This window comes from Hippocampus zosterae, chromosome 13, assembly GCF_025434085.1.
Source record: "Hippocampus zosterae strain Florida chromosome 13, ASM2543408v3, whole genome shotgun sequence".
NCBI classification, from domain to species: Eukaryota; Metazoa; Chordata; class Actinopteri; order Syngnathiformes; family Syngnathidae; genus Hippocampus; species Hippocampus zosterae.
In genome coordinates this window covers 14,905,845-14,929,153 of record NC_067463.1, presented here as the reverse complement: position 1 = coordinate 14,929,153, position 23,309 = coordinate 14,905,845, and the positions used below count along the sequence as shown (strand labels likewise).

At 44.5% G+C, this 23,309-nt stretch overlaps 1 protein-coding gene across 3 annotated transcripts in view; it reads right to left on the bottom strand.

The window, feature by feature from the left end:
* The window catches only part of dlc1 (DLC1 Rho GTPase activating protein), an 81,049-nt gene continuing 57,740 nt past the window's right edge, over positions 1 to 23,309 (bottom strand). For all 3 annotated transcript variants that reach the window (XM_052084827.1, XM_052084828.1, XM_052084829.1), the window contains 13 exons: positions 18,172 to 18,243; positions 16,790 to 16,871; positions 15,500 to 15,563; positions 12,107 to 13,761; positions 11,334 to 11,513; positions 9,467 to 9,626; positions 8,521 to 8,728; positions 7,590 to 7,806; positions 7,116 to 7,230; positions 4,624 to 4,839; positions 2,466 to 2,683; positions 2,200 to 2,373; positions 1 to 1,242 (listed from right to left, as the gene is read on the bottom strand). In XM_052084827.1, coding sequence (XP_051940787.1) covers positions 1,143 to 1,242; positions 2,200 to 2,373; positions 2,466 to 2,683; positions 4,624 to 4,839; positions 7,116 to 7,230; positions 7,590 to 7,806; positions 8,521 to 8,728; positions 9,467 to 9,626; positions 11,334 to 11,513; positions 12,107 to 13,761; positions 15,500 to 15,563; positions 16,790 to 16,871; positions 18,172 to 18,243 — 3,461 coding nt within the window. In that variant the 3' untranslated portion in view covers positions 1 to 1,142. The remainder of the gene's footprint in view (positions 1,243 to 2,199; positions 2,374 to 2,465; positions 2,684 to 4,623; positions 4,840 to 7,115; positions 7,231 to 7,589; positions 7,807 to 8,520; positions 8,729 to 9,466; positions 9,627 to 11,333; positions 11,514 to 12,106; positions 13,762 to 15,499; positions 15,564 to 16,789; positions 16,872 to 18,171; positions 18,244 to 23,309) is intronic.

The window sequence follows — 23,309 nt, the reverse complement described above, 5'->3', positions numbered from 1 at the left end:
TTATTTTAATACATTTAATAGTGCACTTTGATTCAACTGTACAGAAATAATATTAATAAAAAAGATAAAGCTTTTTTTTTTTCATTTCCGTAACAGAGCTTAACATTTACAATACAACAAAACGATACAAAACAAACATATGTCCGAAGTATAAATATATTTGTTTTAAATTAACGGTCATGTGTTATTTGGTAGAGAGACCGGTTACATGAACGATATGGACAATGGCTTAAGTGAAGTACTGTACGCATAAAGCGGTGTTAAAACAAGTGAACTACACAGTGACAAGCTTTTCTTCCTTCCTTTTTTTTTTCTGCAAAAACACACTAACATGCAATCTGCCTTCGTCTTCACAGTAAAACCTGTAAAATCTCCTCCTTTATAAAAGGACCTTTTCTCTTGCAGTTTTCTTTTCAATGTTGGACGTGTTGTTTTCATGCACTGCGACGGTCAATATTGGAACACATGAAGTACAAATTAATTTGTGCTGTGGAAAAGTTAAAGGGTGCTTTTTCATTGATTTTGGTCCACTTGTGTCGATTGGTCTTCAACATGAATCATTCCTTGCAATGGAACATTCAGGGAGGCGTCATGGTGCTTTTGTTGCTGCTTTTGGTGAGCCAGCCACCGCTTTGTATCCTCTCCTCTCCATTCCACATATCAGCTCAAACCGGGGCTAGCACATTCACAGCTTTCTTCAACCAGGCACTCATCAATCCACACGACATCATAAATATTGTTTGCGCTTCCTCCCAGGCGTTATAACAAGAGACAAAATAAAAAAGGACGGACGTAAGGCAAAATAGATAGCATTAATATTAAGTGTGAAAAGAGTAGTTAGTGTGTGTACACTGGAGTATGTTCATGCTAACTATTGGTTGCTCTCATTACACATGCAGTCACCTTTGCTTCTCGGAAGCAATAGCACTCTTTGGGTAAAGCCTGTCTAAACGATGTTCTTTGATCCACATAAATACTTAGATGGCAGGACCAGAGGACATTATAAATGGTAACATCAATAATATGGTTAAAAAAACAAACAAACAAAGTCCTTCAAGTCCAGGAGCCAAGGTTTGTCCTGTTTTTGTGAAGAGGTGGAGGATGGTCTTCATCGCTCTTGGAATGACAAGGAGGGGTCAGCCTCATTTGTCCGCGGGCAACGTGAAGGAGTCGCGAATCCGCGCAACCTCAGCAGCGCACAAGTGTCCGTGCAGTTTGTTGTACCACTCTGGGAAGCGACCCCTGCGTAAGAAGACAACACAGCGTGTCAACATGTAGCACTCAGACATCATTCGCGAAGGCCTTGCTCACAACAGAGCTTCATCCGGTTTGTTAGCCAAATCTTTTACCCAAGCTCTACTTTGATTTGTGAGTGGACGCAGAAGACATTTCAATCGTAAAACCGTTCGTCGCTGTGCAGGCAATTTAAAAGTAAGACGATGGTCTTTTGCGTATGTCACTCGGGGTCGTGCGTTGCGCACGTGTGTCACATCACGGACGCAGTCAGTTGACATTAGAGGACACTTTTGTTTTTGTAATGTGGACGAGAATATAAAACGAGCGGGTTACGTCAGAATTGGGCATCGTGTCCTGCCGTGTGAACGTAGCCTGTCTGACCGCGACATCTAGTTGTCGGGATGAAAACGACACGTAAATGAAATATTATGCACTTACCTCCGCGGACTGCTTTCCTTTTCCACAGAGAGTTTTGATATCCGCAGCAAATTCTGTGACTATCGATCAAAATTTTTGTTCCTCTACAAATGATATGCTTTCTTCTTGGTATTTTAGTTCGTTGATTCGTTTTGGTATTACAACAGAGTTCTGGTTTGGGGGAGGAGAGTTGTGATTGTTGGTGGAGATTGTTATGTGTGTGGTCACAAACTATGACAGCAGGAAGGATGCACCTGCCAATTTCTTCCTCCGAATGTGTGTGTGTGGGGGGCTTGGGGGGGTCTCTCACTTATGAAACATTAGATACGCTGTTTACACACTTTGTGTCTCTGCATTTTACGAGACCAGATTGCCCACTCTGAAGACGGATACTGCTTCCAGAGCTTGTAAAAATTGTATTTCGTGGGATTTCTGCTCTTCGGACTTTGTAAAACCGAGATTTAAAAAAAAAAGGATTTAGGGTCTGTCAGTGTGAGCAAGGCCTAAGACTAATATGAATGTCCAAGTACAATAAAAAACACTGACCTGCAGTCAATTCTAGAAATGTTCGTGAGTCGGGACTTGTTGGCTCCACAGGGCTCAATAAAATAGCGTGAGAGGAGAACGTTGGCGCGCACGCCCACCACAGGCGCTGCGCCGTGATCAACTGATGTAGACACCAGTGCACATGCTCCTTTCGGCAAGTCTGTTACCCATGTTCTGGTGTAAAACAAACAAAACAAAACAAATAAGGAAATCGTTGGATCACAAGCGTGACAAGTGAGAGAAGGTCAAAATTGATTGATATTCACCTGAGCACCAGGTGGTCCCTCATGGGGTGGGGGGCCATGGTGTTCCGCACATATTGGTACACCTCGGTCCTCTCATCCAGGCTTTCCACCACACGGCTCTCATACAGGTCCTCATCCCAGCGTGCTTGCTCCCTCAGAATCCGGGTCAGGACCTCCTCTGGAGCTGCAGGCACCTCCACGGTCGCTTTCCACAGCCTCAGCGGGAAGCCGTCGTGTACCTGAAGGAAGCAACAGCAAGCACTCACAACCAAGTTCAGTTTGGGGGGGGGGGACTTTCCCGCCCTAACTCATTACACTCAATGAAAACACAATATGTTAGAATATACAGGCGTCTCTCAATCTATCACAAAAAGTTCAGCAGATAAATTCAAAAAGTAAATATATCAAATAGTGTATGTAAGTACAGTATGAAGAGATTAATTAAAAACCTAAAATACTCGTGTGATTGCCAATTGCTACCACGTTTGTAAATTTAAAAAATATTTGGATTATTTCTTATGTATGCTTGAGCTATTTTCGCTGTTCTAGACATCCAAATGAATATTTTAGTTTGTGGAGTGAATCTATGTAACATGTTAAGTTCACGTTTTGAATTGAACTAGTAATATAAAGTTTTCCAAAATATTCACGTTTACTGAGCTGCATCTGTATGTCGAGACAGACTTGCAAAAAAAATGCGTAGAATGTCAAAAAAAACCAAAGCAGACACCAGATGGAGGCAGACTGGGTAGAACCAATTTGAAAGTGCCCCCCCCCAGAACATAATATATATCTCTTTTTTGCCATTTTTATTACTGTGCCTTTTTGGCAAAACATCTATTGGAGTAAAGGCCACTTTTTGAGGATTGCTTGATTCAAGAATGTAGTCCTAAATCTGCTTGTAGTGAAACATGCTGTGATAACAAAATGAAAAGACGATGGAAACAGTGAAGTGATTTGGTGCTCTGTCCTGTGAATAAAAATAAACTGAATGAAACGTAAAAAAACAGATCAAATATAATCAAGACTCCCACTCTTCTTGGAAGACTTTCTGTGGAGATGTTGGGAGTACGGCTGTGGGAATTTATTATTTTTTTTGGTCCATTCATCCAGAACAACATTTGTTGATGTTGGATGTCAGAGAGGGCCTGCTGGTTCCCCATCTCGTGTTCGATTAGGTTCTTTCACGTTAAAATCCAACAACCATGCAAAGGGCCAGACGGGGTTTCCACTCTTCTTGAAAAGACTCGTCAAGACGATATCATCCGCACCAATACTAGTCTTATAATCACAACAAAAACTAATAAATTCCACACCCAAGATTTGGAAGAATGTTCTTTTCTATGATTCCACCTTACATTTTATACATTTAACCAGATTGTTTCAACGTGACCAAATACCATAAAAAAGCAAAACAACAACGAATGGCTCCTTCACAGCTGCAAATCAATTTTCATGGTTCACCCTAAAGTCGCCGTTTAAAAGAATGAGTCGTTCGCAAACATCACGCGGGAACGATGGTCTGATATCTCCTGCTTAAAGTCATTAAGAGGTGCACGTCCAGCCCTTTAGCTTTTCTGATCTCGTGTCTTATGCATGTGATTGCGTCGTGTGTCCTTGATTTATTGATTTATGAAGTGATGTGTTCAGGCACAACGGACAGCTTGTGTTCCAAGCGCCCTCCAGCCAAGTCAGCTGCTTCCTCCCTTTCCATCAGATGATAAAGATGGCACGTTGAATCCTGAGGCCTTGTGACTTTGAGATAACCCCTCTTACACACTAAACATGGGAAATGTTGCCTTTGGGAGATTAGTGCATGTGTGTATGCGAGTGTGAGATGAGCTGATGTCATTGTGGGACAGGGTCCAGTGCCGGGGAGGGAATGAGAAGTCAAGGGCCATGCTAGTTTCACACGGACGCGTTTCTCAATACAGGAAACTTTAACTGCGGCTTTTCCACAAGATATTTAGAGAAAAAGGACAGAGAGGAAGGCAGGACAGGAAACAGAGACAGCCGTGAAGAGACTTCGCCGGCCTGTTAACACTCAGGAGACATGCTGGCTGACTGCCGATCCTTTTTTAAAAGCTCGTTTATCAATAGTTTCTAAAGGTCGGGTCCAACCCCCCCGAGGCACATACTTATGGGTCCACGCACAAAGCGTTTGAGGTGATGAATTTACCTTACGATAGGCCAGCTCAGCTTGCTCGGGGGTGGAGAAACTGTCGTAACCTTTAAACTTGTCTTTGGCCTCCTTGAGGAGAGCGTCAAGGCTGTCGCGCAGGTAGGACTGGTATCCTCCTAGTCCCGCGTCGCAACCCGACAGCTCCTCCAAGCGTCGCGGTAGCAGAGCCTGCTCTACGTACGAGTTCCTACAGCGACTCATCTCCTCGGGGATCTGCAGGAAGACAGAAAGGCCTTGGTTCTTAGCTGCATGGGGTCGGCACTCAGGGCAATTTGTACGGTGAACAGGAGATAACAGTTTGGGATTTGTATTAAGTCAGTTTTAATTATTATTCTTATTTATGTGGATTATTACTTTTTGGTAGTTTTTTTTTCAAACTTTCAACTTAATTTTAGCGTCGTTTTTATACGTTTTATTTATTTATTTTTTAAGTATATGAAGTATTTGCCAAGTGCAAGATGAAAAAAGTTCACGAAGTATCGTGTGATAAAAGCAAAGTAGAATTCCCAAAACGTCCTTCCTAGAGCCTTACAGTAAAAAATTGAATACTCTTAAAATTGGCTTGACAGCTTATTCATGGGAAGAATAGACAAAGACTGAAATAAAGGACATTTTTGTTATAAGTTAGTTCTATATATCAAAATGTATATATTTTTTGTGGCTGAATAGTTAGAACCTCTCAGTGCAGATCCATGGTTCAAATCCAGACTCTGACCTTCCTGTGTGGAGTTTGTATGTTCTTCCCGTGCCGAGGTGGGTTTTCCTCGGGTACTCCGATTTCCTCCCATTCTCCAAAAACATGCATGGCAATGCTCTAAATTATCCCTAGGTGTGATTGATTGTGAATGGTTCTTTGTCAATGTGAGTGGCTGGCATCCAGTTCAGACTATACCTCGCCTAAAGACAGCAAGGATAGGCTCCAGCATGCCATTGAACCTCCTAAGGATAATTGGATTAGAAAATGGATGGACGGATGGATGAATGAATGGATGGATCGTAATTGTCCATGAATGTATTATAATCTGATTTGTCTCTGAACAACATACTGTCAACAACTGGATGATGTCCAGTGTGATACACTATGGCTTGGTTATTTTACTAAATACGACATTTCCGATATAGCTCTTGTATGCATGTTTCTGTATTTTAGATTCTACTTCCATGGAAAAACGGCACAGACTTTTTTTTTTTATTTCCAAGAGCATGACTTAAACCAGAGCTCATGTACGCTCACTGACTTACGAGTGTAAAGCAGCACTCATCACTGAGGCAGCACTCCTGCACGGCCTGCTGGATGCGGGCTGTGTTATGAGGTTACATAACCAAACATAGCATGCGTGATTGTTATCTTTAAATCTCGCCGAAGGACAATACATTTTTTAGAACTTTGCTAATAGGGCTCAATACTTAGAGGGCCAATTTTACAAGCAGTAAATTGATGGCTTTCGCATGCACCAGGTCTGGTAGATTACAAATTACAGTTACAGATGAGAGGCCAGGCCTTCCCAGAGAACGGAACTTTACTTATGTCATGGGAAACGGAATCAAGCCCGAGCATTGTAAATAACATGAAAACCATGTCTTCTTTCTGGTTTATCTTATCACTTTATCTTCGATTTGTAGTCTGCCATTTTTCAGGGGCAACTGACACTTGGAAAAAAACAAAAAGCAATTTTAATTTCATCACAAAGGGTTTTCAGAAATGAAAAGAAGTCATTGTCAATTAAGGACTCCTTTTATGAGCTTTGACTCGGCAAAGACAAATTTGATTAAAGGCCAATTCTTGGCGAGGTAACTCTGTTAGTGACTACGGGACGTTATCATGACAGGAAGCTCTCCCACAATCTGATTAAGCGCTCACTGCTAATGACCCTCAGCATGTCGCCCCTTTAGAGAGTGCTCTTGCATGTCAGCTGGCAGGGACTGTGCCAGAGTTTGGAATTGAAATTGGATTAGTAATTGTGGAGCAGGCTCATTACTTCCCGTTGATCCGCTCCAGCTGTCTCCTTGTGCACACTCACCAACACTTGCAAAGTTACTTCTGATCATAACCGGACAGCACTGTAGTGGGAAATATTTATCTCGCATTACCACAGCAGTGTTGAAGGCAAAGCCAGCATGGATGGGCTCAGATGGTTATGTAACCGAATGTTTGTTGATGGGACAAACATCGGGATACCAGTGACTTGCTAATAATATTGCAGCTTTAGCAAGAGGCAACATGCTGTCAGCAGATACACCCGAGGCAACATTTCAGACTAGAACCCAATTACAGTGTTCCCCAGGCCTACTCGCAATCTAGTTTCAATTATTCGCTGGAGGTGAAATGAGTTGAGGAGCTTTATTTTGATAAAAATCTTGCGGGATTTATCGACAACTAAAAACCCTTTGTTAGGGAGCGTGTCGATTAGTTGTAAATCGAACAATGTAATCCTTGATGGGACCACATCTCAAGTACCATGATTGAGGCTAATTGTTGACTAACTAACCCGGAAGAGTTTTCTGCACTCCTGGATCATGTGCGCCAGGCCGTGGGTCGCGGCCAGGTTCTCGTTCAGGTCTCTCTGGTCCGGCTTTCCCAGAGTCGGTTTCCTATTCATTACCCTGCGAGGAAGAGGAAGAACACTGTGAGATTTGGAAACCGCAATCCTCAGAGGTCTTACAGTGCGGGGGATGGGGGGGGGCGCTTACACCTGCTTAACAAACTATTTCTTAATGAGTTCAAGACATTTGTGTAATGACTCCGGGTGAGCCGTCTCTCTCATGCTGCACTCTCGTCCCTCTTACCGCTCCATCTACTGTACAGTATCCTGCTCTTTTGTTTCTTTAGGCTGACCCTTTTCCTGTTTGTGCAAGGTATGGCAAACATCTTATGTAAGCAGCCACTAACCGTCAACGCCGACCATTGATTTCAGTAAAATAACTGATGTAACACATGCAGACAAACACACATACAAACCCACCTTGGTGAAGAGCTCTCCTTGCGCCTCAGGGTGTTGAGATGGAATACAGATGGCGCCAGGCAGACGGCCAGGTTGGTGGGCGTCATCTGGTTCTCTCCGACGCTGGCCGTCACGTCGCTCAACAGGCACAGCAGCGTCCGGAGAGCCTCGCGGTTCTCGTCGGGCAGCAGCAGCACAGCGGCGCGCGCGGCCTGGAGGCGAAGCTCTTTGGGCATGTCTGCATGGAAAGACGTCACCGATCACATCTGTCAGCTTTTGTTATCTGCTCTGTGCATCTGGGAACACTTTGTGAGGACGGAACATGTTTAAGTGGGATATGAGTGGATAAGCGGGTTATGTAAGAGACCGTGTGTGTGTGTGTGTGTGTGTGTGTGTGTGTGTGTGCGCATGCATGATGTATGGCTTGACGTCATCTTCCACCTTATGCAAACACTTCCTAATACTGTCATCTTGATCGTAACGTAATAAGACTGAAACAAGAGTGAAAGGACAATGAACCAATTCTGTAAAAGTGACTCATCCTATTGGCATTTCCTGCACTCGCCTTGTTTGTTTGCTTTGTAAATGTTGAAATTCTTGCCCCGTAGGCATGAAAAAAAAAATTGAAAGGGGGGAAAAAAAAGAAAAAAAATCGAGGCAGCAGGAACTCATCTATAAGGACTTGGGTTTTGTCACCGAGAATACTGTTAAGGTGCCCTTGAGCAAGACACCAAGCCCCACACACCCCCATCGCCCCCAGGGTCAACGTGCAACACTTTGAGCGCGCTCCTTTCGTTGAGACACATCTCCTTGCTTGTTGACATGTGTTCGATCTGGTTGCCTGTGTAGTGTGCAACACCAATATACAGCAGAATGTGACTTGAATTTCCCCTCAGAATAGATCAAAATCGTAATCAAAATGGACCCCCGGGACAAATGTGCGCATTCTTACACTGATAGATTTGAAGAAAGGTATCGGACAGTTTGCTGGTGAGCAGTGGTTCAGGCAGATCTCGGAAGTACTGTTTGAGCATGTCAGCGACATCATAGGCGGATTGGCCCTCGTAGCTGACCCCGCCCCCATCGGCCCCACTGGCCTCATTCATCTGACGCAGAGCCTGGATACGCGACTTCACTCCCGACTTTCTGAAAAGACCAACCTGGACAAAAGAGATACAGAAAGAGTTATGCCCTGCATCTATATGGAATGTGCAAGCAAGGTTTTGAAGCCCAATCCCCACGCGTATTAGACTTGGTATTGCGTATCAACAATAATCTGGGCATCAAAGAAAACCAATAAAAAACGTGGTTCTTGAGGTGCTGTTCCTCTGTTGAATAATACAAATTCTTACAAATCCCATAAATCTCAAGCTTACTGCCAGTATGTTACATCACACCAAGTTGTGTAAACTCTTTAATAATGAAACTGTTAGCTGTGAGGGAATTCATCAGCCAACTTTATGAATTTATGTCAGGTGTACAATACAGGATTGAAAAAAAATATTCACAAGGAGTCTTTTAAGACGCAAATTTGTTTTGTTATGAAACAGTGCGACGCTCATCCCCTATTTTGGGAGGTACGTGCAGTCCTAATCTTTCTCATTGTTTTCGAGTTAAACAGACAGCGAGTGATGATGTAACATCTATGGGCTGACTCGCTCTGAGCCCCTCAGCGCGTGTGTGACAGAATGGAAAAATATAGACACAATTGGAAACACATCGAAATTAGCTTTGATTGAAAAAATTACAAATAAAAAAAGATCTGAAAGTCTTTGTGCTATGTAACTCTTCTTCCTGAAGAAATAGGTTTAAAAAAACTGCCAAATGAGACATTTGTTGAAATACCAGAGTCGATTATTGAGAGAGTTCCCTTGTGTGCTAGGTGTGTGAAGCAATACCTGGTCTAAGCACTGGTTTCGCAAGTAGCGCATCGCTTGCTGGATTCCTTGAGGGAGGGGCTGACCAGTGCGCTGGACGATAACTAGCAGCGGAACACCGAAGACATTCCTGCCTTTGTAGTCGCGCACCTTCATTCGCTTCATAAACTTTGGAACAGCCCTGCAACAAAAAGATACAAGGCCAAAAAAACCACATCAATATTTACGATGCCTCTTTCAGGGGCAAATGACTGCTCGTATGTTGACGGGTCAAGAGTTGAGTTTCGGAACCTACTTAAGTCCCGAAGCCATGAGCTACACTTTGGAATTCAACCAAAATAAGCCCTTCAAGTGTACACAATGACCATGAGACATGTCAATTGACTGCCTGCGTGTTATTCTTTCTCTTTGTCTTTCATGTAATTTGTTTTTCTAGTGTGCCTCAACAAGGAGGTGCTGAGAGAAGAACATGAGGAGAAGAAGGAAATGCAGAGGAAGTTTACATGTCGTAAACTCACTCGCTGCAGTTGTAATGCTCCCGAGTTAGCATTCTTCCGTATGCTTATTAATTAGCGACACTTGTGAACGTTTTCACACCAATGATTCCATTATTACGGTGCAACTGCAGCTTCACATAGTTCAATTCTGATGAATCCACTCTCCACCAAGTGAAGACGTCTGGCCGCATGAGAGTATTTTTTTTATGTGCAAGTACGGAGGCAAGACGAGCGAGCGGCTGCAGAATCCTGTCTCCGGGTTTACGAGAGGGGAGGATAAACAAGGCTGGGAGACGAAGCTTTTGGAGTTGTGGTGGGATGTATTGTAACAAAGGGGGAACTTCATTCGCACTATTTGTATCTGCTCGTGTGTTTGCCGTGTGTCCATGCACCCTGGTTTCGCACTCGCACTGAAACGTATCATCAGATTTATGACTCTGCATCCTTTTAGCGAGGGCGTCAGAGTGATTAAGATTGCAATGTTTATAAGTGATTCTGAACAAGCTCATCTTTGTCAGTGGCGATGCTCGGAAGCCTCAGACTTATTCTGAGAACCGCATTTTGGGAGTACATAGCAATGGGAGCAAATTATGATTCTGACTTGGAATTCTGAACATGTGGAGGGCTCCAGCTGCCAACAAGTGGCCTCTGTCTTTGAGCACAGCCCCATAGTTCTATTCTTGTCCTCAAAAATGACCTTGAGCCGCAAAAAAAATGGACCCAGAAAAACACATAAATTATGACTCAGTTTTCTTCACAGAACTTTTCTGTATAGCCTTCTTATCCCGACAACAATGTATAGCACTGTTGCTAGAGCTTTATTCACATTTTTTGGGGTTTTTGTTTTTGTGGATTTGCTGTACTTCATTTTTTTGTTCTATAAATATCGCTAGCTTGTGGATTTCCCCTGCAATTTTGGTCCAAGTCGCGTGTACATTTCAGTTAAAAAAAGAAAAAAAAAAGGAAAAAGAAACTACTTGCAGCTGACTACAGAAAATGTACGGTATACTCAAAGCAATTGGACAATTGTGAGTAGAATAAAGGTGATTTCGATGGAAAGGTGGAGGATCATTGTTAAGGACAGACCTTTCCAGCCTGCAGCTCTTGTAACACCATGCGTGTGAACAACAATGATTGCCCCTTCGAGTAAAAGACAATGTAAGCCCCTTCCCAGCAATTACAGGTCTGGGAAAAGAATGTGAAACCTAACCTGTGACGGGAGCCGTCACCCCACTATACAATGACCTGCAGATGGACGAAACTGAGACGAGGTTGGGAGACGAAAGCATGGATTGTGTCTCCGACTGGCATTTTTTAAAAAATCCGTGCCTGTCTTCACACCATATCAAACTGTGTGCTTCTCTTTGTGTGGTGTCGTCCAGCCAACTCACCAGCTGAAGCCATGTTTGTTTGTTGGGGTGTGCCTCTCCAGCAAGGCGGTGAGCTGTAGCAGCGAGAGCTTCTGAAGAAGATTCATCTGCAGCACAGACTGGCAGCTAATCTGGAGCTGGGCGGAGGCCAAACTGGGCCGATGGGAGTTATGGAAGCTCAACCAACGGAGTTTCTGTGGTCTGGAGAACAGGGTAAAAAAAAAAAAGGGAAATGGCAGATGTTCAGAAGAAAACCGTCTCAAGCAGAAGCAGTTGTGCTTCTTCTTTTGCATCCAAACTAAGGCCATCATTTACAGCCACACACACACACACGCACACACACACACACCGCTTGCAGTGTTATCAGTCTTAAGGATTACGGGGATTTGTGTACACATCAATCAGGAGATTGTGGAAAAAGCCCTGTCACCAAATGTAATGCTGTCGGTGGATTCCTAGAAAAGCAGCAACGGTCCCCCTGGAGACCGAGCAGCATTCCAGAGCGTTACATAATGAGAGCAGTCGAAGTGTGTCTCCTGTTCATCCTTTGCTGTCACTGGCTATTGAGTACTCTTTGTGCTGGTAGACTTTGTTTTGATGTCGGACCCTGACGTCTTTTTCCATTCTCATAAAGCGACGGTAATGTTTGCCAGAAGGTTTACAGAATCCGAGGTCTGTAGAGAATCACAACGCTATTTTTTTCTTCTAAAAATTGTCACTGAACTATGAATAGTTTGTACAGACCGTCTATTAAAAAAAAAAATGGTAAGACACTTTCGAGGTTGTTGACTGACCTGCTGGTTCTTGTTAGTGATGCCCCAACTCCAGAGTCCCTCCTCTCCCTCGATCCATCCTCGCCCTCCCCCAGCGGGTTTCCTGTGCTGTCTTGGTCACTTCCATTTTCAGTCTCTTCGAGACGGTTTTGCAGAGGGGAGGATGGGCACGGTGAGGCAGAGTCCAACGCTGAATCCGAGTCTCCTTCCTCCTCCTCTTCATCCTCCTCATCTTCCTCCTCACCAGCCGCCACAGCCTCGGACCAGGCGTTCACGAAACGCTGCAGGCCACTCACATGTTGGAGCACTTCCTCCAGTTTGCGTTCATCGCCCTCCGCAGCCTCATCTCGCGACATGTGTGGGACATTGTCATAAAAACTGAGGCGGCTGTCCACTGAGCTGGACGAGACTCGACGCAGGCGTCTACTTTGCCGTCCTCTCAGGATCACGGAGTTTCCGTTGTCATTACCGTTGTTATTGCGTGAACTCCCGTCTTGCAGAGCTTTGGGGAAAGTGCCTGGCTTGTGACCCTCCGGTAAATAGAAAAAGATTCTGCCTTCGTCTTCTTCTTCCTCTTCCTCTGCTTGTCTGCCATTCTCCTGAATTCTGTGGTTGTTTCTTCGGTTCTGCTCATCAATGCTCATATCAGTATTTGCCTGGCATGGGATAGGCGGGGCCGATTTGGGCGTTGGCTGCCGATCGGATGCTTGCTGGAGAATGCTGAAGGGATCAAAACCCTCCAAGTACATCCCACCTCTCTTACCGGAGCCTGCTGCGGTGCTATGGCTTCGAGCGCGGGTCACTGGGCTCGGGGTGCTCACCGCACTGCCGCTGCTGGCTTCCGATTGGCTGCTCCCAGTGCTTACAGTGCTACCGTTGCTCGTCTGAGTGGAGTAGGACACAGAACGATTCCTGTTAAGTGTCATAGTCTGGGTTGGATGGTGCTGGTGATTAAGGTTCTGGTTGAGGTTGAGACTTGGGATATCTACACAGTTGAGTGCCCGCAACTTGTCATCATCAAGACCCTCTTTGATGACAGGGCCGCTGATCTCTATCTTCCCACCACTGATGCTCCCTTTCTTCTTTCTCTTGGAGGTGGTGCCACTGCGGAGGCGTAGACTCTCCATCCTCTTGAGGAAGCTCTTTGCTCGTGATCTTGTGCATTTACCACTGTCACCGCCACGATCCAGACTTCCTCCAAGTTCTCCCATTTTCAGATCAAAGGTGAACTGTCCGAGCTCCAACGGAGACGGAGGAAGCCCATCAGACAGAGAGTCCTCATTAGCACAAACTGACCCGCCTGTGCCTGATGATGAACACATGCTCGCTACAGAGCTCGCGCGCGTGGCTCCAACGGCAATGGCTTCGTTTGGGGAATGAATGGTCGCGTCACAACTCTTCTCCTCTACTCTTCCGCCACTACCGCTGCTATGGATGGAACTCACTTCAGGTTGCTCACTGAGATCAGTCAGCACACTCTCCGAACTGTTTCCCTCGCACAGGGCCAGCTTGGTCTTTTTGGATACTTGGTCCTTTGCTGAAGAGGATTGCGCACCATCTGTGTACAATGAGGAGAAAACCTCCAGGTCCTCCATCCGGGACCAGCGCTTGCTGTCTCTCTGAAATGTCCAGCGGCCACTGATCGCACACGGCTCATCCTCATCGGAGTCTTCACTCTGGATATTAGACAGCATGACAGTAAATTATTTCTCTCTTCCAGACGCTCAACAATACATTCAAGACGTATATAATTGTCGTCATTGCACAAAGTTGTACCGGTGGCGCAATTCTCGTTAATTCTCAAACAACCCAAGAACCTTGACCAGCTGATGCATAATTTACAGAAAGTTCATTCATGTTGACCAGAAACATGTTCCATCACTTCCTGACTTCACAAAAGCTATTTGCATATCATAAAGGAGGCCCGTTTACTGAGCTTGCATCTTCCCTAAATGCAGACCTCCCCCACCTCAGTTAATCTATCTCAGGCCCAAGAGCAATTTCAGCAAATTCCATTCTGACCCCTGTAGATTGCAATCCAGCCAGACAGTTCCCCTACGGTCTTTAGCCAATCTCTTGGTATTTTAGCTGTGTCAGACAACCTCACTGATACCGCTTCTGTCATTCTACACTTAAGATTCTCTTCTCCCAGATTCCACAGGTGACCTAAAAAATTAGACAGTAACTTAGTTGACCCTTAACCTACGGCGACCACAACCCCTTTGTAAAGATACAATGCTTGCAAATGAGTAGTTACACTCCAGATCAATTCTTCAAAAGACATTTTTGTAGCTCACGTTAATTAAAAGTTACAAACGATTTTGCGAAATGTAAAACACATGTTTAATCGGGCTTTTAATCAGCATGAATGATTTATGAAAAACGATCAAAGGGGCTTGGGGGATGTTTTAACACACTCCACAGTGGCTTTTTACTGATGTTATGTTTTTTGGAATGTGAGATAACAATAGACAGCAGCTGATAGGCCGAATACACCTTCACAAACATTTGGCCACACTTCAAGATATCTTATCATCAATTCATTAAAGCATTCCCAGCATCGCCGGGGTTTGTGATCACTGTTCAGAATGAAATCTATTATTACCGACAGGTTGGATCAAGACTGAACGGAGTTAAAATCATCGCCTGCCACCGTGGGGACCGCTTGCTCACGGACACAAAAGTTGTCCGTGAGCAAGATAAGCCGAACAACTCCCTGGACGCTCGCCTTGCTGTTCTCCACTACTATGATGGGCCAAATGCTCAAATGTTTTTCTACAACAACAGTACATTACAACTGACGATGATTCTGGTCGATTACCATATCACAGAGGGCGGACCCAAGAATCAAGAATCTAGAGAGAGCCATGAGGGGGATTTGGGGGTGGGGGAATCAATGCATTCCTATGCTGTATAAGGGCTTGTCTGTCAGCCCACTTGGAAGGCAAATGACCTCTTTGACTGCCCAATTCCAAAACGAAAGGTGACACACAGAGGGTCATCGCAATGAATAGCACCACACACGGGACAAGGGTGTTACTGTGTAGCACTTAAGACCATTAGGGAATTAAGGTTAATTTGCTTGAAAGACAGCAATTCTTGTCTCAAAGTGGCCATCTCTGTTCAGGTTCGACATTACTTGGAACACACAGACAGAAAGAAGCATGTTATATTCATTGAAGTGGACAGTTTTTCTTTTGAAGGGGAAATCTGCCACATTTTGATCTATATTCAAGCTTTTACTCCATTCCCTTTGGGCTCCTTGCAGTTTCCTTGATTAAGAAACAATCAGGTTGCTGCTCATTCAATAATATAAGAGAAAACACAGCTTTCTCCCGTAGCTGGACTGATTGTTGAGGTGATGAATTGCAGAGAATGAGTGATCTTTCATCTGCATGTGCACTTTAAACCTACCCTTTTTCTTTGCGGTGATATCTCCAGTCTCATTAGAGCACACTTGTTGAGGGTTTTGAGCCTCCTGCAATGAAACACAAGCATGCGACAGATTATATTTAAAATAGGCCCCACAACACAGAGGACGTAGGATAGAAGAAAGGTGGGAATAAAAAGAAAAAGACAGCGGACGGTCGTCTCTCAGGCTCCTTAATGAACTGCTAAACCCCACATGAGCGGCAAGCGAATGAGAGGGAGGCAGCAAAAGGGAGAGAATGTAATCTGCTGAAGTGACTGGGAAATCTTTGTGGGGGGGGGGGGCAGAAAGCTTATCCCCCAGCCACCTGGTGAAGGGGAGAGAGAGTGGCAGGGTCCCTCTGGAGAGCTTTTACAGGCGATCACGTAACAATGGGAAGATGAAGGGATGGAAACGGAGGAATAGTTTGGCAGGAGGAGGTGGGGGGGCAGCAGCTGGGGGGAAAGCGACATTGATATGATCGCTTCCAGATGTGTGAAAGCACACATGCTGTGCTTTATTACTGATAAATTGAATTTGATGAGCCTAGCATCACGAAAAGGCCATTAACCTCAATCACCTCCTCCGCCTCCTGTGACCACTGTTACGGTTACTTTCATGGGTGCAAACTGGGTTTTCTTAAACAAGGAACTGAATTAAATTCCTCTTAGGTTGTGGCTTAGTCACACACATATAATTTTCAACCACTTATAATACAGAATGTACTGTCAAGAACGATGCGTGACTATGGCAACCTGAAATGAGTTCTGTGCTTTCTTAGAAAGATTTTTCTTTCCCTCAGAGGGCTGTTATGACTGTGAAAAGCATATACAGTAAATGCATAGTCACCTCAGCATAAATAAACATCTGTTATTCAGTTTATATTCATAAGATAAGTTAGATGGTGAAAAAATGTGATATCTGGTCAAAGTGAAGGTAAAAAGACATCTTGGTACATACTGTCTGTTAAAATAAAAAAACAAACGCATTTCGCAAGAAATATGAAACAGACACATTTTATTTTTTCACAGTGTGGAACACAGTAAGCCTGATCTAGCCCCAATGCTTAGAATCACAAAACAAAAGAGTAACAGTAAATGAGAGCAATCTACTTCTCGTGCCATTCTTTCATCCCCTCAGCGACTTCCTAAACATGCTTTCTCCTGAAGTCATACCCTCATGATTTCATTTGGGTAGCACCGAAAGATAATTACAGAAAAGAGGCAGTGTAAGCAGCAGGAACGGATCATAACATCAGAGGAAGGAGAAAGGATCAGTATTAGCACGAGTCCCACCTGCAGAGAGCCTCAGTGGCATCTCGATCAAGGAAGTCGTGGTCCCTGGTGACTGAGGAGATGTCAATGGGAAACTGGGCATCTGAAGGGAGAAGGGTCAATGAGTTGAAATCAAACTCAACAACACACACTCAAACACCCACCGAGGTCTTCCGCCCCCGCTTGTCCCCCATGCAGCCGGCATAAAAAGCTCCAAGAGGAAGTGGCATCTTATCCGACCAAACAAACCCAGCTGCGGCTTTCAGAGGCAGCAGGCGGGGGTCGGGGGGGATGTGTAGCACTGAGCGATTGATTGAAGAATGACAATAGGCACTCCGCCGCAGCTCGGAGCTCCTACTTCCGACCGATTCTTTCTGTTCTCCAGTCTACCTCATTAACAGCAAATCACCGCGCAAGTGCGTGCACGCAGGTCCGACACGGAGACACTGACAGAAGGTGCTAGGCTAACATTCAAGCGCTTGTTGGAATGTTCCGGCCCAACCCCGAATGGGAATCTTCCATCCAAACCCTGAGGGGAGCGATGATAAGGCAACACTATTGAGGGAATACCAGCACTTTGAGCTTTCTGTACTGACAGAGGCCTATCAGTTTGCTTATCTTTGGAGGGGCAATCGTCTTGACAGTAAGGACAATAGAGATGGATACAAGAGAAGAAAATGTGTCATCTCATCCGCACACATTCCTAACTGTGTGTAGCGGAGCGAAGTTGTGAAGCCTGCAAAGTGATGGATTGGTGGTTTTCAATTTGTCTCCGATTCACTCCACACAGGTGTATAAAAAATAGTCTCATCACCTACAAACAACAAAGTGCCGTTTGGTCCAAAACCTTTCACGGTTAAGTGGGAATGAACTAAGAGCTGCTGACAAATAAAACTTTGACTTGCAATTACATGAGCGAAGCTGTGCCGTACTAAAGTGCTCAGAGTTCTATCATTGTTTAATTTACGATCCAAATTAAGTTCCTGTTTGGAACACAGGCATCTCTGGCTGCGCTGATATAAAAATAGGTGAACACTGGTGCCCCCCCTACCCCCTCCCCCCCTACACACACACACACTCATCAGGAATGTTTTCCCTGTGGGAGGTATGCACCAAAATGCACACAATTATGCATAATTCCCCCCAAAAAACATTAGTGGAAGCAATAGAAAAGGTTCTATTCTCAGTTTGGTCAAATGTCATGCAAAATTAAACCAAATGTGCACTCCTTTGATCTCGATTAAATCCAATACAATTAGGTCCGTCTGAGAACTCAGACAACCAGTAATACTTAGGCTTAAAGTTTTCTTTGAGTTACTTAAAAAAAACTTCCCAGAATTCTCACAATTGCAACTTCACAATTGCAACTTATCTCTCACGACCATCAATCGGACGATGCTGACCTTCATAGAGCTGGGCATACTGTGGGAAGCCTGCTGCTCGGAGCCAGGTACAGGCCTCTTTGGCTTCAATCTCTGCAGAAGAAGAAAACAAAGCCCAAAGAAACCACAAGCTTGTTAGATTGAGCAACACAACTCATTAAAAAAAATCTGATTCATACCACACATAAAGATTATAAATAAAAATGACAGGTGAAGAGCATGTGAAGACAACTGCATGACACAAATTTTATCATCACAAAGTCCAATGTAATTGTTTACATTTTATTGAGTGATCGATAAGAGACTGATCACCAAGGGCTTTCAACCGAGAACTGAGCATGGACGAGCTGCACGAACCACTACGCTACCAATGAAAGTGAAGTCCGAAGTCTGCTCAGGTAAAGCTCCGGCTAGTTTTATCGAAAATGGACGGATGGGCGGACATGCAATTCCACACACATTTGCAGCTTACCAAATTTGAACCTGTTGACCCCATTAGCGATCTCACACTTGGTCATTCGCCTCTCACATGGTTTCAAAGCTGGAGCTCAAAAGCATCCAAAAGGTGCTAACCCCCCCCCCCCCCCCCCACCCCACACACACACACACAACAAGAGTGTGCCACTTAAGCTCTTTAGCCGATACGTTGATGGTTTTTTTCATCTCAAACTCTCAAACAGTGCAAAGGTCTGTTTTGACCATTCGACCATTGACCATGTTCCGACTGACTCGTAATTAATATCATGTAATCATAATAGACGTTATCATATACACGCTTCAAGACCTATACAGTCTCACAATCACAAAAACATAATAGTTAGATTTTTATTTATTTCTCAGCAGTAGGCTCCCATCTCTCAAAGTGTTGTAGCTCGCATTTAAAGTAAATACAGTTGAGTAAATGGTACAAATACAGTAGTAAGCATCTCATATACATGCGAACGCCATTTAGCTGAGATATGCCAAATGGTTGCCCACACTTCTGTCTCCTCAGTTGACTAACCCCCCCCTCCCCCCATGCAGTAAGTGTTTTTTGTAGGCAGAAGACAGACAGGGTCCTGTCTGACGTGTTGTGACAGCAAGCACGAATGTAGCACGGTCATGAGAAACACTTGTCAACAAAACGAGTGTTACAAAGGCAGGAAGGGATGGCAGTAAAGATCCCAGATGAAAGTGGGACTGGATGACCTGAAAATGAATAGTATACGGTAAGATATCAAAGAACATCTGCCAAAGTGTGAATTTGCTCCTTGTAAGATCCCCAAACCGGGTAACCTTTGAACCATGAATTTATACTTTGACAATCCAGTCATAACAAATGTTTAGAGCGATTACAAGAGACCATCTTCAACACAATTCAAGATGGGTGACGTAGGTAACAGGCATTAGTGAAATTGAATGTGTTGTAATAATGTGACTAACAGCTGACTTTTCATGCTGTAAGGAAAAATATGGTTGACGCATGGGGATCATAAGACCGCTGCTGCTGCTATAAAGCCTCCAGTCTCTATATACCATATCTATATATTCATTTACATACCAACAGCAAGCCCAGACGGCAGACAAACCCACTAACAACAAGGCGTGACACGATCAACGCAGGGTCTACTCTTCCCCTCAGCAGGGGCCTGGCAGCTCTTGAAGCTACGAGTCTGACACCGGCATGCACCCGTGTTTTCCAATAAAAAGTATGTTTGATTTGACCAAATGAGTTGTAGTTGTCACAGCCATTATGCAAAGCGTGTCTGTGGCTCTGTGAGCACATGCTTCATTTGAAGGAATAAGAAGGAAAATATGAAATAGTTGAAAGGATCTGGAATTCTGGAGTTTTTTTTGTGTTCGGTGTGTGCGTGTGTGTGTGCGTGCGTGTTTGCAAGGTCCATCCTCCTGTTTAAAGACAAACCAGTGTAAAGACAGTAGAGCTATTAAAATGCAAATGCCTGCAAACACATGGTTGGGTTTCAACCCCCAAATCTCCCCCGAAAAGAATATGAGATCCAATAAGTGGCTTAGGAGAAGGGGCTATCGGATGACACAGCCCATGTGTCGACTGCTGGGCAAATTGACTGCAGTGCGTTTTGGTGCGCCTCAAAGACAAAATACTACAAACAGCAGTCACAATTATTCAGACAATAATAACCCTGGATTTTCATTCATTCATTGACTCAATAGGAATAGTTTTCTTTGTTTGGTTTGCAACAGGAAGCAGACAGGTCATGATGAATCTTCCAACAATAGACATTCGCTAAATCATCCAAATGTTAGCAGACCCCATCAATGTCACAGAATTGCAACCCAAACCCAGCCCTGGTTCCACAATGAGATCAGGTTGTTTCGTTCGATTTTATTCTTATTGACTTTTTTTGGTCTTCCGCACTGTCCGTCCCAATTCCTTTGCCGTCGCCAGGGAACGACCTCACTTCCCCTTCCTGCTTCCCTCACAGGAAGAGAGCCGAGTGGCGCTGCACTGGCCGCTGACCACCAGTCTGTAAGGCCCTGCCTTCGTTTGTTCCTGGCTAGATAATAGGTGGGGAGGCAGCCAAGGCAAACAATGGCTTCTGGGATTGTGTGTACACACCAAACGTCCTCACGGTCGCGATGGCTGTTAAGCCATAAATGTTTTACAGCACCGTTTTACCGGTAGGAATAGAAACATTCCGAATCTCGATAACAACTTTGCATTTGATGACAGGTGCCAGGATGACGGAAGTACAACACATGAAAGCACATGGACCAGACCTACAGACTCAAGTCCAAAAGCAGTAGGGAAATGACTACGTATCATGTGAAAGTTATGAGACAAACTGACCACAGAATTCCTTCGGTGCACATTCAGGACAAATTCCTCTTCGTCTTTAGCTTGTTTATGGAGTGACAACCGCTTTTGAGGATGAATGAGGAATGAAAGAACACGTGGAGGATCAAGGGAATCTAAAACGCTGCTCAGTTGACAAGTACTTTGTCAGCCCTGTGTCAGTTTGACCTAGTTGACTTCAGCCTTGGAGCTCAAGGAGAAACATGAGGCAACAACAGCGAGCAGTTTCCCGACTGCAAATGGTCACCCTCTCCTCTTATCACTGAGGCATTTTCTCCATCGTTTTTGCCGACATTCTACCGCTGAATACATTTGAATTTGCCTGCCCTGAAGAAATGATGTCTAAACTCTTATATCTGGTGTAAGAGAACGAGATACAGAGTTCACAGAGAGAACTCTGTATGTCGTTAAAAAACGGTGACAATACTGTACCGGGAAAAAGAAGCAGGGAGGAGCGATGTGAGTGACTCTCAGTGCATGACTAATGAGAAGCATGCTGGTGCTAATAGGAATTACATTAAAACCTCCAGTGAATTTTCCCACTCAACCGCTTGAGAATAACCAGTGAGTTACAATTGCGGCTCCCCAGCTACTTCTTGGCCAATTCTAAAATTAACCGTTGCGGTATTTTCTTTCCTTTTCTTTTCGGTATTCTCAACGCCTCTTCTCCCCGGGTTCATTTCAACTGCGCTCACCCCTTCTCTTCTTTTCTTTTCCTGTGGCAGGAAATTCTCACAATTGCCGGCCAGATTTCCCTTCCATCACAGGAGGCCACGGGGTCTTGCTTGGCCAATTCGGAATGCTCAGATCCACTGGGACTTTGTTCAGCGGCTCACAAACAAAGGATGCTGCCTCCCACCTCAAAGGCTCGACTGCAGACAACGAAGACTGCAGGTCATGAGCCCGAATACAGTTATCACCGTGGCTGAGGCTTTGAAGTTGGCAGATTGAAAAGAATGCTTGACTAACAACTGTCATGAGGCTTATCTGCAATAACCTAATCGCTTGTAGACCTTGCAGCGCCAAAAGCGACACGACCCCAAAATGCAGTCAGGGGGGTTCTTATCAACCGCGGGACTGAGAAGCTCTTCTGAGGGAGTTGCAAAGTGGGTCAAGACAGGAGAGGTGATAAATGAGATGCGGCTCAAAAGCTACCAACAAGGAGATCTACCTTGACATGAAGTTATGATTCTGCTCGTCACAAACAAGATGGTTTTGACATTAAATGCAGTATTTCTATGGTCTGACATTTCTGAAAGCTTTGGTTGGTGTACACCTCCAAGTATGGTACATTATGTTTAGCTAAACACATTGCTGTCCTCAAAGAATGGCTCCAATGATAGGATGGACGATGATTGAAATGGCAAGAAAAGTAAATTGCAGAAGAATTTATGCCGTTTGTTGACAGCACATAGAATGAGGTGGTTGGGAGTTGATGACAACAATCTGGGCCCATGACTGACAGGGTATAAAAATTCACTCCAGTGCTGTTCTGGAATGGCAAAAATGGTCGATGGCATATGTTTTTTTTTCTGAGCGGGTATCAAGTTTAGCCATGTTTGAGACAGCTGGTGCACCATGAGAAAAGCTGGCTGCTGCTCGCTGATTGAGACAGTGGCAGCACTATCACCATCTGGCTTGCCTCAAGCGATGCCCCCACAACCACACATGCATAAAATAACGAAGCTACAAGTATGGTCCTTCTCAGTTTGAGACACATGCAAGCATGCATGCATAGGCACAGCTGCGTAGATCATTGGTGGTTAATACCAATGGACACTGTGCTCCCTCGATGATAGATTTATGCTCACACAGAGGGTCTAAAGCCGGGGATCAGGTGACCATGCGTATTCAAACTAATGTTAAGCTTTCCACAGCCAGACCCGCTTGATACATTTGCCTTGCGACGCCAAAACAGTGCTTTCTTAAGCAAAGAGGTGACAGCATTAACGCACATGTGTGTCTTCTCACGAGATGTGAGCCGTGCGCCAGCTGGATGTGAAATCCTGCAGATAAGGCCTCAGCTCACTTCCCGTTTCACAAAGCAGAGAAGATGAAGCAGGTTTCCTTCACTTTATTTCTCTCTTTGTCACTAAATCACACAGACATCCAGCCCAAAACCTGACTTCAGCTTTGTGAAACATTCGACAGCTAGATCACTCATTGTTAGTATTGTAAACAATGCCATGGTTTTGCGCTGTGATGCCGTGATGTCTACAAGTGTGTTGGAGCCTGCTCCTAGTGGTTAGAACTGAAGCCTTTTTGTATCTTGTCCAAAGACCGAGATATCTGATAAGAAAGCATGTGCAGGAGGTTTTTAAAAAACTGTCTTAAGAACCAAAGG